A 16,711-nucleotide genomic window follows, 5' to 3' on the forward strand; every position below is an offset into this window, starting at 1 on the left:
ATGAAATGCTGGAAAGAGTTCGGAACTAACAATCTGGCAACATGAGTCTGTGAACGGTGGGGCTATATACTGGTGTTGATTACTAACTGGTAACAGGTGTGGATACTGGGAACCGGTGAGTGACGACTGAATGAACAGGAAGTTTAACAAAATAAAACAGGATGTGGCGTGACACATGGCTTGAAACATGACAATTACAAGTGGTAACAAAACATTATCAGAGAGAAAAAGAGCAGAGTATCGAGAGAACCTGGTCTCCTGCAGAGGTGTCAGTCTGAGAGCCCCTAAGAAGTCATCTACTGATCCGTGGGGCTCTAATGCTAAGGCACGAGCTTATAGACTCTCAAAGATCAGGGATCAGCGATAAGTGTTTACTCAAAAGGTTAAAGGAGTTCGTCCCAGACATACCTTGGACAATGATTCTGTCAAAATACAAAGGTTATAGAACAGACATTGTAACCTGTTAACATGACCAGAAGAAATTGTTGATTCTTCAGAAGTGCAGCATACACAGTATATAGAATAGAATAGAATAGAATAGAATACCTTTATTGTTCCGCAATGGAGAAATTACTATATACCATATACAGTATATAATAATATATAATATGGTACATAAATATACCACACTGATTATACACATATATTTCCATTTGACTCTTGAGTTTGTGTACTTTATTGACCCTGACTGTGTGACATATACTGACAGCATCATACTGTAACAGTGCTGAATGCTTGACTGAAAATTGGAAGCAACTATTCAAAGAGCATTGTAATCACTAAACTGGTTTTCCATTCAAAATGATTATGCTGAATGATTTTCTTAGAATCACACATTTGTACAAACCTAGATGCAAGTTGGTCACTGGCACGTCTTGTAAAGGATGTACTTTAAATCATTCAGCTGATTTAAAGGACACAGTTGTGTAATTAATATATTATTTGTTTTCATATTCTGTGGCTTTCCTGGTCCCGACTATGTTATAGGCCTCTGGTCGGGGCATGTTTGCACTTGGAGTTAATATAGGACAGTTGCACAATAGGAAAGGTCAAGGATGATCGGCCTGTGTTATCTGAACCTGTTTAAACCTTGGCTCATGACGTTCAGTATATTACTGTAGATCAAGCGGTCAGCCTTGAACCTTATATACATATGTCTCTGTGTAAGTCTAAAGACAACTTTGATTGACTCTTTATTGACTCTTTGATTCATTCATTCATTCATTCATTCATTCATTCATTCATTCATTCATTCATTCATTCATTCATTCATTAACATTTTTTCTTTAAAACAACAAAGACATAGTGGCTATTGTGCATTATTTGTTTATCCAGCCTGTTTTTATTGCAAAGATAAGTGTGAAGCTTCACATAAAGGTTGAGTAATTACATTTTAAAACTGTGCAGATTGAAAAGAAACATGTGTTGTGTGAATACAGAAAAAAACTGTATGTGTTCAATGGTTTCCTTGCTATGAATCACTGCTGTTTGTTGCATCAAGTTGTGTATAATCATCAATGACACATCAGATGAATTGAATTGTTTACATTTGAAATAATGCATATGATACTTGCACACTGTTGCTTACTGAAATCTCTTGTTTAAGCCTATTGCCAAAAAAAATGATGATGAAAAAGAACCAAGTGGTGTGTGGTAAATCACATGTTGCAGAACAAGAAAACTTTAAATTTGTGAGCAACAACTATTTTGAGCTTATCACATTGTAACACTGAAATGTAAAAAAATGTACAATTGAATGACAGGATTTCTTGTAAATACAACAAATGATTACAGATTTTGATTACCCCCAGAATGAATGAGTAGTTTAATATCTAAGTCGGTATCGAAACTTGATATCATTCAGAGGCTGCATCGATCCAAAACCCCATCTCTTGAAGTCAATTTCAGGGATCTTCTCATCAGGATTCTTCAGCTCAAAGTCAAAGTAGACCAGCATGAGGAAAGCAAACTGTTTCAGCTCATTGGTGGCAAAGAAACGTCCGGGGCACATGGACACCCCTGCACCCCAGGGCATGGTGTAGTACTTCACCTTCTTCCCTGCTTTGTAAAAATCTGTTTTCCTGGTTCCGTTTGGATTTAGGAAGCGGTCATACTTAAATGAATGTGGCTCAGGATGGATCTCAGGGTCAACATGAACATCTAAATAAGGGAACATTGCCAGTCTGTCACCCTCACGAATCAGGTATTCGCGGCCGTCGGCCATCTTCAGGGTCATGTCCTTGAGCACTGCCCTCGTTAGAAGAGGTGCAGCAGTGAGGCGCAAAGTCTCCTCCACTGCACTGTCCAGGACTGGAGTCTTTGTCAGCATTTCACGAGTGAGGTCGATCAAAGGGCCACCAGGCTTCACTTCTTGTCCACTTTCCTTCACAAGCCTATCTACCTCTTCCTTTACAGCTTTCATTGCTTCTGGGTGCTTCATGAGGAAGAGGAGCAGCCAAAATGAAGAGGGGCCTGTGTTGCCCTGAGAGGCCCACAGCAGAAGAAACATGTACTTGTTTATCATTGACTCTTCCATACCCAGCTCCTCTTTAGCTTGCTGCATGTCCCCCACCCAGCGACTGATGTTGTCCTTGGCCTTTATCTTCTGCACTGACAGCGTTTTCCAGAAGTAATTCATTAGGCTGTTTGCTTCAGCTCTTTGCTTTGGAGACAGGATCCCATAAGCCAGGTTGGGGAAGAGTTGGTCATATTTCCGAAACTCGTAAAATAAGGCTTCTGATTCAGCTCTGTCTTTCTCTTTGGCTTTTTCCTCACTTTCCACTGACTTGCTGGGAACATTTCCATAGAGAGACAAGTAGCCAGCTCTGAAAACAATATTGTAGCAGTACATAAACAGCCCGTCTTCTATCCAGGTCTTTTGTTCTCCATCTGAGTTGATGTTGTGCAGCATAAGGTTCTGCAAATTGCTCATCATGGCTTGTGTCATAACCCCCAGACCGTCCCCTTTCAGGTGCTTATTGCTGGATACCTCAAGTAGGTGGTGATCATTTTCTATGGCAACATACCCAAACACTCTGCGCACCAGATGGACTGCAAATTTGACAAAATCCAGCTTCTCTCGAGTCTCTTTAACAAATGCCCCAAATGACATCGGATCCTGCAGGAATGTGAAATAAAATCCACCCATCTGGACGGTGAACACGTCTCCATGTTTTTGCTTCATCCTTTGCAGAAACTTGAAGGTGTTCCTGCGAAACTCGAAGACATGACCAAGCCAGGGAACAAGGCCTTTATCCAAAGGGGGCTCTCCTGGTCGTCGCTGACGAAACACCCCGAGAACGTACAGTCCTGCTATGAGAGCTGCGAGACAGCTGAGGATGATCGGTAGCAGCAGTCCCATGGCTGGTTCCTCGGTCGAGCACACAATGATTTGAAAGCAAGTTAAACATCCCGTGGTATAAACAACCCTTTGCTCCTCCCTCTGCTCACAGGATCAGTTTCACCATTCCAGCCTCTGCCTAGTCAAACAATGACCATTGTTGTTTGTTTTAGTCAAACAATGAAAACACTGATACACAAACACTGAGATGCAAACAATTTGTTTTCACCACAAAACAAATATTGTATAAATCAATTTATATTGGAAAGTATTTAATTAATAACCGCAATAACAGCAATGTTAAGGTACTTCAAATTATGTACTGTATAATGTTTCTGTTCTACAAATTTCTAGGAAAAAATGAATTCTCTCTATAAATGTCCTCTTTAGGATTACACATATATAATATTTCCACTTGAGTCTTGGGTTTGTGTACTTAACTGACCCGGATTGTATAACATATAATCACAGTATGGTACTGTAAGAGCACTCAATGCTTAACTGCTGATAGTATATTTAAAGCAGCTATTCAAAGAGCATTGTAATCATTAAACTGTTTTTTTTTTTTTTCAAAATAAGAATAAGAATGCCTGTATTAGTTTCACAGCGGGGCAATTGCACCCCACAACAGCAAAAAGACAGATAACAGAGAGAAGCCATCCATAAACAGAGCACACATCCATAAACAGAGCAAATGCAGTTAACAGTTCTGGTTGTAGAGTCTGACAGCAGCAGGTAGAAAAGATCTGCGATATCTCTCCTTCACACAGCGAGGGTGGATCAGTCTGTTACTGAAGCTGCTCCAGAGCAGACAATGAGTCCTCCAGTGGGTCAGAGTCCTGGTCCAGGAGTGCCCCCCCTCACCCCAAAAGACTGCAGACTACAGTGTATCTGTGTTATGATCTTAGTGCAGTTTATTGTTCAGATGCACACCTAGGTATTTATAAGAGTCCGCTCTGCTCTGCTCCCCTCATGTAATTATGCTGACTGATTTTCTTAAAATCAATGACCCATTTGCACAAACCTAGATTTCACAGAGTTGTGGCCTACATTTAAAAAAGATAACCAGATGCAAATCACAGAGATAGTGACATAGTTTAGATACTGTAAAACTGAGTCCTTTATCCCACTGCAACACAAACTCAGGTGGTTATGGAGACAGAGACGTGACAAAGGTTGTATTTGTTCTTTTGGTCCAGGGTTGTCCAAACCTTTTTCATCAAGGGTGTTTAAAAATGCTATCAACATAAAATGATTACATTTTTACAGTAAGTAATAAAGCTAAAGATTACCTAAAGAGTCTTTAATCGGCATTGTAGTTATACAAAAAGATTTGTGTGTGCGATATTGAAAGTGAGCAACTGTGGCTCAAACAGTCAGCACTTCACACTTTTAATGCGGAGTGAGTTGTTCCTTGTGTTGTATGTATTTGTGGAGTGCAGAGGTTGGTCTTTTCCTTCACAAACTGGTTGACCTCTGACCACAGAGAATAAAACTGCTGAAGCACGGAGCTGTGACTTAGCCAGACCACTTCTGAATGGTAGAGAAGGTATCTCAGTATCTCCACCTAGATTTCAAACCAAAAAATGCAATATGGGCAGGTTTCACATGCGAGCCATATTCTGGTATATTTTTGGAATTTTCTGCAGGCCAATTAAAAATGGATCACGGGCCACAGTTGTTCTGCTGGCCATAGTTTGGGCACCCAATTCAGTCTGACAGTTTAACAGGCTCTTGTGGAGAGAAAAACATCCACATGTTTCATTCACCTGATCTAAAGGACAAAGTCATCTAATTAATATATTATATGCTTCATATTCTGTGGCCTTCCTGGTTTCTGACTGCGTTAAAAGCCTCTGGTTGGGGCATGTTTGCATTTGATACTTAATACAGTAAAGTTGCACAATAGGAAAGGTCAAGGATGATCGGCTAGTGTTATCTGAACCTGATAAACCATAGCTCATGGTGTTCTCTATATTAGATCAAGCGCTTGGCCTGCGCTCAAATACATTATTGAATTAAATAAAAAAAGTTGACTTTTTGTTCTAAGATGTTCTTTTGTGCCAAAAAAATCTTACTGATGACAAAAAAGAACCAAGTTTTATATCAGAGTCGGTATTGAAACTCATGTTGTGGATGAATTGTTCTGTATCGACTGAAGGCATTTCATCAGGATTCTTCAGCTCAAAGATAAGGTAGACCAGCATGAGGAAAGCAAACTGTTTCAGCTCATTAGTGGCAAAGAAAGTCCGGGGCACATAGACACCCCTGCACCCCAGGGCATGGTGTAGTACTTCACCTTCTTCCCTGCTTTGTAAAAATCTGTTTTCCTGGTTCCGTTTGAATTTAGGAAGCGGTCGTACTTAAATGAATGTGGCTCAGGATGGATCTCGAGGTTAACATCAAAATAAGGGAACACTGCCAGTCTGTCACCCTCACAAATAAGGTATTCACGGCTAAGAATGATCGGCAGCAGCGATCCCATGGCTGGTTCCTCAGTACAGCACACAGTGATGGACGTTAAACATCCTGTGTCATACATAGACTCTGAGACAAAATAAGGTCTCTCTCACAGATGTTATCAGTGAATAACTGGGATCATAGAGATATGACTGTTTTATTAACAAACTCTCCTACTGTTTTTTCTGTTTGTTGGCTGGAAAATAAGTGTTGAGAACACAACATTCTTAAACTGACCCTATAAAGTAATAAAATTTTCAATCAGTTGTGAGCAATTAATTTCATTTCGCTAATAACTAAGCTAAGAATAAATCAGAGTGATAGGTAACATATAATAGCCCTGACCCTAAAGTCAGAAACTCATGATCTTTGTGGTAGTAGCTTATTTAGTGTTCTGCTGTTAAGTTAAAAGTGATAAGACTTGACCTTGAACTGTGTTTGAAACAGTGATTGTGTTCATGTCTCTCCTTCATCTTACTATCATGACTGACAGACAATGTATTTTGTGTAAAAATATGTTACTTAAAGGGATACTTCACCGCTGAAAAGCAAGTCATGTTATAAACTGACCATCCTTAATTGTATCCTTAATTGCACTATCCAAGTACCATTTCATGTTGTATGTCGTTCAGTCACCATGTCATGTTGTATGTTGTACTGTCACTATGTCATGTTGTATGTTGTATGTTGCATGTTGTACTGTTTGTACTTTTTTTATGCTAAGATGCACCACCTGCCAACATCAAGTCAAATTCCTCGTTATGTAAAGTGCGCTCTACAGGACCTGGCAATAAAGCTTTTCTGATTCTGATAACCTACTGTATATACAGTATACAGAAGCAGCAAAATATTCCTGTTTTAGCTTTTCAATGTCGTATAAAAAATTAACAAGCACACAAAATAAATGCATATTAAGGTAAAATCACATTATAAAAAAGAAACTATTTCCATTAAAACAATAAATCACAAAGTTCCAAAGTCTCCCTGGACATGTAGCACCACCTATTGGATTATCTGTCTTACTGAACAACTGTAAAAAGCAGCAGTGGCACACAAGAACTCCTACCCAATCAACCCAACTGCATGTTACTGTAGAAACCCACCCAGACGCCGAAAGAGACATGCAAACTCCATACAGAAAGGCACATGGTTGACTCTAGAAACAGAAATAGTAAACACTGAGTTTTTATGAATCATGTATTATATATAACCTTGTGTGTAGTACTACAATATATTATTATATTAGGACTTCACATTAACATTGGATGTTTATGATAATGCTGCCGTTGTCTTGTTTTGGAAATAATTCATTATATTTCACTATTTGGAGGATGCACAAAGGCTGTTTGCAGAACCCCTTCATTTATCTCTCTACTACAAAGTCAGATCCTGCATGATGCACGGCCAGTTGATGTTAATGGTCCATAATTACATAAAGGAAATGCCACAATCTCATTAGAGCTTCAAAGTTGTTTTGATGTCAAGTCTTAAAAGTAAAAATCGTGCAGGGGGGGTGAACATAAACGTCACAAGTTGTTTTTCCTCTTGTTTTTGTCTTGTTTTTGTGTTATTTAAAGGGCAGATCACGTGACAAGTACAAACAAGCAAAAAGTCCTTAGACTGGTTCAGTAGGAACTGACCGCACTGTTGTTACTTCTTCAAAATACATCAAGTTTTGGAAAAAGAAGTAAACTGCAACTAATTAGAAACCTTAATGCATATTTATTGAATATTTGCACAGTTGCCTTTTTATGTGTTTGGTTATTTACAGTGTGTTTACTTAAAGTTAGTTAAGAACATGTTTTTGTTAAGTAGGTTGGGTCACGACATTAAAACCACCTAAGCATGTTGCTGCTTTTGTTCTTTTAGTTAGTAATACTAGTGTTTTCGTAATATTATTCCTGATAATAATAATGTTGATAATGAAAGGCAAAATGCTAGTATTCCAGTAATAATGCAATATTAATAATCGGATCTTCTTGTATGTATTTAATGTATATATTTAATGTCTTTTATAGGTATAAAAGTAGACAGTAAAATAATATATGTCTTTGGACCCATGTTCTGGCTCGGATGCAGCTATGGACAAAGCACACCGCAGAGTTCAGAACACGGTGTTCCACCGCAGAGATTAACGGGTGAAGCAAGATGATTCACGCCAACTACGTTTCATCTCAGATGGACACTGTTGCCTTTTACCACGTTTAGACGCTCACGGGCAGTGACGCGCGGAGAGAGTACACACAGGTGCAAAATATAAAGTAAAACGGAACGTACATTATGTTCAACATAGCAACATGACACCACTTTCGAAGAAGACAACACTAGTAGCATTTGACTTTGGTTATATCATCTTCGGCATCTTCTAGCCCCGGGTTGCACCATGGGATGTACGCCGGGTTGCGGCGTTCCAATCACTCTGTAAAAAGTGCTTTCGATCGTAGTTACTTAAGTACCATTAACGTTATGTTAAATTATACGCAGTCCTCTCAATTCACGTTATTCTGTAAACTTACTGCAGACCTCATGTCGAGCTTATGTATCATTCAACGCACCGCTTCAACAGAGAGCAGTGAAAAGCACACTTCTCTTTCGTTTATCTACTAATTAAAAGTTCCTGTCTAGCTAGTAGTTAATGCTCTTCTCATCTTAAGCGACATCCTAAGAAAATTAATTTCAAACTCAATTCGGACACTGATGGAAGAGTAAATTGTTTTTAGGGCACATGAAGTATCGTTTTTTCCAACCCATTCTCACGACGTGAACGCCACTCGTGAAACGTGCTGATGTCATGCCTGCGTACTATGGCAGTGTGTCACGTTTCCCGGCCGGTGCTTCCTTCAGACGGTACGCGAGGTCTGGTACTCGAAAGACGCAGTTTCTCTACAGGCACGTCAAACTGCGACCCAGTCCTTAAACAGGTAAGACTAAACCCTAGTTGGCCTAGTGAGATTGTCATCTGCTGCTAAAGCCTATATATTTGCCCTTCTCAAACATCATGGCGCTTTTTGTCACCTTCATGACATAATCGCTCTAAAACGTCTAACTACTTCTACACACTGGTTAGTTAATCTTGCACAGTAATTGATAAGAACTTATTATAGTTAGGCCTGTTGACGAATGAGCATTTCCTTTGCCCTTCACTCTTCACCTCTGGGCAGCTCCTAGGCTGCTAACATTAGCTAGCTCATTAGCTCTGAACAGCTGACAGTAGTAGCAAACCAGCTTGGAGAACGAATTTGAGCTACAATCATCAAATAAGTATGAAGTTAAAGCCCTAAACTTTAAACTTATCCTTAGTAACTTTAATATATGTACACAGTGATAAGGCCCTCTCAAAGTGAAAGAATTTACATCTGTTAGCATTGAATTGACTGTATGGCATTAAATACATGTTTAATTTTATTTTTCCTTCAGTCAACATGTCGGCTTATGACGATAATGAGTCCAAACTCTTACAAAAGGTAAAGGAGAATCCGTTTGTTCCTGTTGGTGAGTACATCTTGTATACTACATCACGACAACAAATATTAGCTACAAATGCACAGATCTAAAACTGGCAGTAACTCTGTTACACACTTCCATTAACTTAACTTGTTATTGTCATTTCCACAATGACACCCTGATACACACCGATTGTCCTCTATCATTTTGCAGGAATGGCTGGATTTTTTGCCATTGTCGGGTACAGACTGATGAAAATGAAAAGCCGTGGAGACACAAAAATGTCAGTGCATCTGATTCACATGCGTGTGGCTGCTCAGGGCTTTGTTGTCGGTGCCATAACTTTGGGTATGTAGTCCCAGGTTGTTGTTTTTTTTGTGCCAAAATGCTTTGATAGCAGGTAGACCTAAGAAAGTTTTTGTTCCTACCTATTCTTAAGAGGTTTGGACAAAACTTATGCCATTTAAAGAGTTTCTGACTATTTCTTTAGTGACATGTAATGTATGCTCTGTTTCTGTTTTTAGGAGTCATGTATTCAATGTACAGAGATTACATTGTGAAGCCCAAGGAGCAACAGAAAGAGGTGGAACACAAATGAAAGTACATTTTTGCATATTTTATGTCCCTTAATATTATTTCATATTAAAGTGTTTAGAATGTTTATTTTGTGTTATGACTTTTGTAGGCTAAATTCCCTTCTACAACTCACCTACAGCAAACATTTCCATTTCCTGACATTGTAACAGGGTGAGGTTATTGCTACTGCTGTAAGATGCAATTATATTGAACTCAGCTGTTTGTGGTTGTAATCTAGGCTGGTTTAGTACCTGGATATGTGACAGTATTTGATTAAACAGATGTTTACTTAATCTATTTTAGTAAGTGAACATTAATGTACAGTAACAAATTATACAACAGTCTGACGAGGTTCTGTAAGTTGATATAAAAACACCAATGGCATGTAGCAAACCACACTGTAATATTGTTTTTTTTTTTTTTGCCAAACTGACCGTGTGTACAACCTTTGTCCACCTTTTTATATTTTGGGCATCGTAAAGAGAATGATCCACTTTATCAACGCTTAAGACAAAGGCTGAAGCTGCTATTTAATAAGTCACCAGCATCATAATGGTAAAGAAAACAAATGCTTGAAGTAATCACATTTTGGAAATTGGAAATATGTGCATTTGTGGTGATTTTAATTAGTTATTATTTTAGTTTAAAACTAGTGATTGTAAAAGGCCAGTCTTTTGCCATGATGTTACAAATATCTAATATTTAATCAAAGCAACTAGTATTCAAGAGACATGCAAATTCACTGGACTATAGCTGCAGATAGTACTCCACAGAAACTTCTAAAATATCATCATACAGCCAACATTGTAATATTCGTATAGATGCTTTAAGTTATTCACAATATTAAGATGACAGTTTTGTGCAAATATATTTTTGTGTAAAGTGGTTAATTTTTTTTTCCTCTGAAAATAAAAATGAAAACTTATGAAATTGTGTTGTAATTTTTTAAGTTCTTAGTTGCAGTGAAGTTCTAAAAAGTCAAGTGGTATACAACTGCAAGTTGCTAAATAATCTGACTGCAATTCAAATCAGTGTTGTATAATAGAACAGTAAACAGGTCTATGCACGCACGAGAAATATGCCATACACTCCTCCTCACACTATAAAAATTGTGAAATAAATACTGCTTATTTCATGGTGATCTAGCATGTTAAAAAAATTAAATCTATTTACTACTATCAAACACAACTGTGCAGCACATTACATTAAATACTCTACCTGTGTTATAAACCTACCTTAAAATCCACTTTAGGCAGCTACATGTTGATGGGCTAAAATGCTTTGTCATCATGACATTCTATCTCCTGTCATGATGAGTGTTATAGTACAGAATACCAGTCAGTCAAGTTCTGCCTCGGGTAATTCTGGATGAGCACGGGTGTCACGTATCAATATTACTATAGAGGAAAACACTAAAAACACATGTAAGCATGACTTTGCAACTAGTGAACTATTAGGTCTTAAGGTTTGATGACAGGCAGAGGCAGATGGTTAGGGTCCAAAACAAACCCCCACCTCTGTAAAGTACAGGCATGAAATGTGCAGCAGCCTGTTGTGGTTGATCTGTCTTGAATGGTTTTGTCTACTGTAGACTAAATCTACACAGATGTGTCAAGTGCACAACTATCTAAAATGAGCGTTCTCAAGAGGAACTTACTTCCAAACATAGTCTGTCTAGAATTTGCCTGTACTCTGCCTGTGGCAAACTAAACGGAATAAACATAATCAGAACTAAAAAGAAGCCACAGAGCCCATGAAAGTAGCTCTAGAAGTAAACTGTGGTGTTGCATAGAAAAAGTAAGGTTATGAATGTGTTTTAATTTCAAATTATAAGACATGGGTGTGGGGTACCTCATAAACTAAATAAAGTGAAACACAGGGACAGAGGGTCTCTGGTGCCTGTCGTGGTGGTAACCCCCGAACCCGGTGGTGGACACCGGAGGTAATGGATGCCATCAAGCTTAAGTAGGAGTCCTATCAGGTCTGGTTGACCTGTGGGACTCCTGAGGCAGCTGATGGGTACACCCCTCAGCAGGGTGCTTGAGGGTTTGTGGGAGTTTGCCCAATCAGTCTACATGTGTTTTGTGAATTTGGAGAAGGCATTCGACTGCGTCCCTCGTGACATCCCTCGTGACAGTATGGGGTGCTACGGGAGTAAGGAGTCCAAGGCTATTTGCTAAGGGCTGTTCAGTCTCTGCACAACCTGAGCAGGAGCTGCTTCACATTGTTTAAGTAAGCCAGACCTGTTTCTGGTGCATGTTGGACTTCGGCAGGGCTGCCCTGTGTCACCGGTTCTGTTCATTATTTTTATGGACAGAATTTCTAGGCACAGCCGGGGGCCAGAGGGGGTCTGGTTCGGGGACCACAGGATTGCGTCTCTGCTTTTTGCAGATGATGTTGTCCTGTTGGCTTCATCAGGCCAGGACCTCCAGCATGCGCTGGGGCAGTTTGCAGCGGAGTGTGAAGCGGCTGGGATGAGAATCAGTTCCTCCAAGTCTGAGGCCATGGTTCTTGACCGGAAAAAGGTGGCTTGTTCTCTCCAGGTTGGAGGAGAGTTCCTGCCCCAAGGGGAGGAGTTCAAGTATCTTGGGGTCTTGTTCACAAGTGAGGGAAGGAAGGAGCGTGAGATTGACAGATGGATCAGTGTAGCGGCTCGGGTAATGCGGTCGGTGTACTGATCTGTCATGGTGAAGAGGGAGCTGAGCCAAAAGGCAAAGCTCTCAATTTACCGGTCAAGATACGTTACTACCCTCACCTATGGTCATGAGCTTTGGGTCATAACCGAAAGGGCAAGATCGCGGATACAAGCGGCGGAAATGAACTTCTTCTGTAGGGTGGTTTGGCGCTCCCTTAGAGATAAGGTGAGGAGCATCTGTTTCGGATGCCTCCTGGACGCCTCCTGTTCCGGGAATTTCCCACTGGTAGGAGGCCCAGGACATGCTGGAGAGACTATGTCTCTTGGCTGGCCTGGGAACGCTTTGGGGTCCCACCGGAAGAGCTGGAGGTAGTGTCTGGGGAGAGGGAAGTCTGGAACTCTTTGCTCAGACTGCTGCCCCTGCGTCCCAGTCCCGGATAAGCGGTTGAAAATGGATGGATGGATGGAAGCCTACAGCCTGCTGTGATTGGTGTTTTATACTGTACGTCTTAGAGGATGTACAATTAAAACCAATTTTTAACATGACAGAACACGAAGTGTGGTATAGACATGCAGCACAATGCCTCCGTTTGTTTTCTTGGTTGAATGACTGTATCTCGCTGCCCTCACTGCTCCCTGACAAAGTATCGACTTTTATTTCCATTAATGAAATAATAAAGGTTGTTAAGTTGTTGCTAATCATGTATCTTTTCACTACCATTGCAAACAATTCAGTGTTGATGTGATTTTAGCTAGGAATACTCTTAATAATTAGCATAGTTGTTTTTAGACTTTCCTCTTTATGTCCAATTTATTAATTCTCTTATTAAATAATTAATGTCTGATATGTAACACTGTTCTCATTCTACAATAAGTGACAACACAACAATTACCACATCTCCAAAAGCAAAGACACTACAGCTACAGTACATACTAGAGGTGGGCAGATCGATTTTAATATCGATAATATCGATACCAACGCTAGTATTGATATCGATCGATACTCGGACAAAAATATCTATACTTTGGTTAAATTTTTACTCCTCCGCACTGTCTGTCTGCGTCTCTAAATGCCTGTGTGTACGCGACGTGCAGGCGCCTGTTTGCCAGAGCGCAGCAGACACACGCCGACAACAACAACATACCTGTTACCTGAACTTCGCGGGTAGAACGGCAACCGTGACGTCATCCTCCCGCGAGAGGCCATCCTAGGGCGCTGAAGAAGCGTTGCCATAGATACAGGAGCGTCGCAAACACTGTCAAAGGAAACGCCTCCACTTTCTTAAACTACTGTAAGTTAGCATATGACGGGATGACCGACGTAAATTTGTTTACAGCGCTGCTACTGGTAAATAACAGGTGAAGCCTTTTGTATTTAAGTGTAGCTACGACGATATACAGTAAAGGTGTAAGCAGTTATCAACGTTAACTGCTAATGCTATAGTAGACGTTGTTGTTTACTATAATACCAAAAAGTTTATACATATGATTAATAATCTTAAATGTTTAACTGCATTATCACAATATTAATATATATTTTCCTCCACAACTACAGGACCTGAATGCTCTTTTTTATACATAGATCATGGAGGGTTATGATGAGCTGAATGATTTGCGGCTTCAGTTCCATGAGCTACAAAAACAGCAGGAGAAAAGACTAGCAAGAAGAATGGAGAGCCGTCCTAATAAGCGTGAAGATGTTACTCAAGATGATTTGGGCTTATCTAAGCAAAGTACTTTGTCCAACAATCATGGAGACAGGTAAAAAATGTAATAATAATCTAAAAAATAATCTATTTGACTGCTTTGGTTGCTTTGCTGCCTTTTAGAAAACACAAGCGTGGAACAAATCTAAACATGGAAATAGTTAAAGATTAATAACGAGAACATACTTAGCATAAATAACCTTGATGTACAACTTGCTCACTTTAATGACTTGTAGATTGATGTGGAAAGAGCATCAGAATGTGTTAGACCAGGTGAGAGAGCTAAAGGATGAAAATGGTCGTCTCTTCAAGCTTCTGAGCGAGAAGGACTTTGAAATTCAGCACCTGAGAAGAAAAATGGAAGAAGAAAGACTGGCTTTAGCAGGTAGCGACTTCACACTGACGTTACGAGCGATGGTGTGGATAATCTACAGCTTCATTGTGATTTATGACTCAATATCCTTTAGGAACCTCGAGCTTAGCAGGGGATGTGGCTGCTATGAAGATTGTTGAGCTGTCTAAGAAGAACAGAGAACTAACTGCTAAGATTGAGCGAGAGAAGTTTCTATCGAAGCAAAGCAGCAACCGAATTAAAGAGCTTGAAAAAGAGGTAACAACATTTGTTGGTTGGTGGAGGTAAATAAAAAATGTCTCAAATGACCAGTTTTAAATTACATAATGCATTATCTTTATTAATGTTGTGATGCTTTCAATAGCTGGAGGCTGCTTTGTCTTACTCTCCACATGGGCAACAGTCTGACACAACATCACAGGACAAGAGGTCGGCTAAAGAATTTGAGGTAATTATTGTGAAAATGTAACAAGAGCTTATGTTTTTTTTAATTTTTAGGACATTGTTACATGTTTTTTCAATCTGTTCACGAAAGCAGGAAAGTCCAGTGGTGAAATCTCTACAGGAAAAACTCTCAGCTGCCCAGCTGAAAATGGCTGAGTATCGCAACCAGATTCAGTCTATCAAACAGGAGTTGAAAGTAGCTCAGAAGGTTCTGTTCTAGTATTTGGTTATCTAAGTAAAGTGTGATATATTTGCATCGTAATCATCAACGGCTTGGTGTACTTCAAAATATGAACTGCTGCTATTGCAGGTGTTGATCAGCGAGGTTGGGGAGGAAGTCAACCTTCAGCAGTTATTAAGCTGCCCAGAAAACTTCAGAGGCCGTTCTCAGCAAATACTCGCTCTTCAGAAACGGGTAATAAGAACCCCTACAACTAAATGATTTCTTCTTGCAAAGTATCAGATCATGCTTTAACTCAAGCTTTGGGCAACAGGTTCGGGACCTTGAGCAGCAGCTGATCCAGTCAGGTCAGGAAAGACAGTCAAGTGTAGAGGAAGAGTTAATGGGCATGAAAAGCTCTCCTCAAGACAGAAACCTCAGCAAAATCCGCACCATTGAGAAGGAGAAGAGGGAGGCATTTGAGGTGTGGAGCCATTAATTACAAGTTATGTTCATAGTACTTTATTGCAAATATAAATTACAAATGTTCTTCTTCTTGATTGCCAACTGTCCAGAGGATGTCTGCTGACTACGAGACCCTCTTGAAAGACCACGAGGATTTGAAGAAAAAGCTAGAAGCTTCTAAAGCCAGGAACAAAACGCTGTCTGTGGAAGTGAACACTCTCAAATTCCAGATTTCCACCCTGATGGAGAAGAGTAAACATGATGATGAGCTTGTGCACCTTCTGTTGGTAAGGATATAAACCTACTGTTATAATAAAAGTCAAAGTGTATCTGCTTTCATTTTACAGCGGGTCTTTATAATATGACATAAAGAAATGTGCTGTTGCTCTGTCCTCTGGCAGAAACAGCAGTCCCAGATGCAGGAGGTGCTGAAGCAGCTGAGCCAACAGCAGAACCCGAAGAGAAAAGAAACCCAGCCAGGCCCTGCGGAGCAGCTGAGCAGCGAGTGTTCAGAGCACAATATCCTCATCCAGAATCTTAAGAAGGTGGTTGCTGAAAAAGAGGCAAATATCAAACGACTAGAAGAGGAGATCCACCAACTCAGGATGAAGGTACTGTAATAGAAGTAAACTAAAATGTATATCATTATTGTTTATTCCTATTATATGTTTACTTTTAAGACCTTGTGTCTTTGTGACCAGCATGAGGAAAAACAGTCCTGCTCTAAAGAAACTTGCAGTTCAGGAAATCCCCCTGAAGAGGGAGACATTAACATGCACATGACATCTTCAGGGTACGTGTGCTAATGATGATCATAGTAAATGGTAATTAGGTTATGAATATTTGTTCTAATTGAATTAGTTACTGTGTGATTAAAGGTGCACTTCTTATGTTTACATCAATTAAGCTAATTACCCCTGATGTTAGAGTAAGACTGGACTCTCCTATTATCATATTTCCATATACTAAATAAAGCCACGATGTGTTTTCAATGCTGTATCCTTTTGTTTTTCAGGGAGCTGAGTTGCCAGTAGAATGGGACACATGTTGAGCAGATCAGCGTATGACAGACAATGTAAAACACTGCCACTTTCTTCTTCGTCTGTAGTTTCCATTTTTCCTTCTGTTC

The 16,711-nt window shown here is 39.8% G+C and overlaps 3 protein-coding genes across 10 annotated transcripts; 2 read left to right on the forward strand and 1 right to left on the reverse strand.

Moving 5' to 3' along the window:
- Positions 1 to 631: 631 nt before the first annotated feature.
- LOC114843905 (7-alpha-hydroxycholest-4-en-3-one 12-alpha-hydroxylase-like) lies at positions 632 to 8,423 on the reverse strand. The gene has a single exon (XM_041068214.2). It carries the CDS (start codon positions 3,359 to 3,361, stop codon positions 1,826 to 1,828), a length of 1,536 nt encoding a protein of 511 aa, XP_040924148.1. The 5' UTR covers positions 3,362 to 8,423; the 3' UTR covers positions 632 to 1,825.
- Positions 8,424 to 8,579: 156 nt separating this feature from the next.
- On the forward strand, positions 8,580 to 10,750 carry higd1a (HIG1 hypoxia inducible domain family, member 1A). Its single transcript, XM_029130751.3, has 4 exons — positions 8,580 to 8,721; positions 9,218 to 9,292; positions 9,458 to 9,592; positions 9,769 to 10,750. The coding sequence occupies exons 2-4, from the start codon at positions 9,223 to 9,225 to the stop codon at positions 9,840 to 9,842; spliced, it is 279 nt and encodes a 92-aa protein (XP_028986584.1). The 5' UTR covers positions 8,580 to 8,721; positions 9,218 to 9,222; the 3' UTR covers positions 9,843 to 10,750.
- A 2,840-nt stretch (positions 10,751 to 13,590) lies between these two features.
- Positions 13,591 to 16,676, forward strand: ccdc13 (coiled-coil domain containing 13). 8 transcript variants are annotated; one of them, XM_029130744.3, is made up of 12 exons: positions 13,591 to 13,747; positions 14,011 to 14,216; positions 14,398 to 14,546; positions 14,629 to 14,771; positions 14,878 to 14,961; positions 15,049 to 15,165; positions 15,268 to 15,372; positions 15,452 to 15,601; positions 15,693 to 15,869; positions 15,984 to 16,193; positions 16,284 to 16,375; positions 16,598 to 16,676. In XM_029130744.3, the coding sequence occupies exons 2-12, from the start codon at positions 14,041 to 14,043 to the stop codon at positions 16,614 to 16,616; spliced, it is 1,422 nt and encodes a 473-aa protein (XP_028986577.1). In that variant the 5' UTR covers positions 13,591 to 13,747; positions 14,011 to 14,040; the 3' UTR covers positions 16,617 to 16,676. The 8 variants fall into 8 exon arrangements, with proteins under 8 accessions (XP_028986577.1, XP_028986580.1, XP_028986576.1 ...); XM_029130747.3 differs by having other exon boundaries at positions 13,625 to 13,747; positions 14,038 to 14,216; XM_029130743.3 differs by having other exon boundaries at positions 13,656 to 13,814.
- Positions 16,677 to 16,711: the final 35 nt, after the last annotated feature.

The sequence above is a fragment of the Betta splendens genome, chromosome 17 (genome assembly GCF_900634795.4).
Source record: "Betta splendens chromosome 17, fBetSpl5.4, whole genome shotgun sequence".
NCBI lineage: Eukaryota > Metazoa > Chordata > Actinopteri > Anabantiformes > Osphronemidae > Betta > Betta splendens.

Bases quoted from the DNA above. Each gene is read 5' to 3' on its own strand.
- LOC114843905 (XM_041068214.2), bottom strand. From the start codon at position 3,361: ATGGGACTGCTGCTACCGATCATCCTCAGCTGTCTCGCAGCTCTCATA.
- higd1a (XM_029130751.3), top strand. From the start codon at position 9,223: ATGTCGGCTTATGACGATAATGAGTCCAAACTCTTACAAAAGGTAAAG. The intron at 9,293-9,457 runs GTGAGTACATCT...ATCATTTTGCAG, and splicing joins GAATCCGTTTGTTCCTGTTG to GAATGGCTGGATTTTTTGCC. The intron at 9,593-9,768 runs GTATGTAGTCCC...TTCTGTTTTTAG, and splicing joins TGTCGGTGCCATAACTTTGG to GAGTCATGTATTCAATGTAC.
- ccdc13 (XM_029130741.3), top strand. From the start codon at position 13,768: ATGACCGACGTAAATTTGTTTACAGCGCTGCTACTG. The intron at 14,547-14,628 runs GTAGCGACTTCA...AATATCCTTTAG, and splicing joins AGAAAGACTGGCTTTAGCAG to GAACCTCGAGCTTAGCAGGG. The intron at 15,870-15,983 runs GTAAGGATATAA...GTCCTCTGGCAG, and splicing joins AGCTTGTGCACCTTCTGTTG to AAACAGCAGTCCCAGATGCA.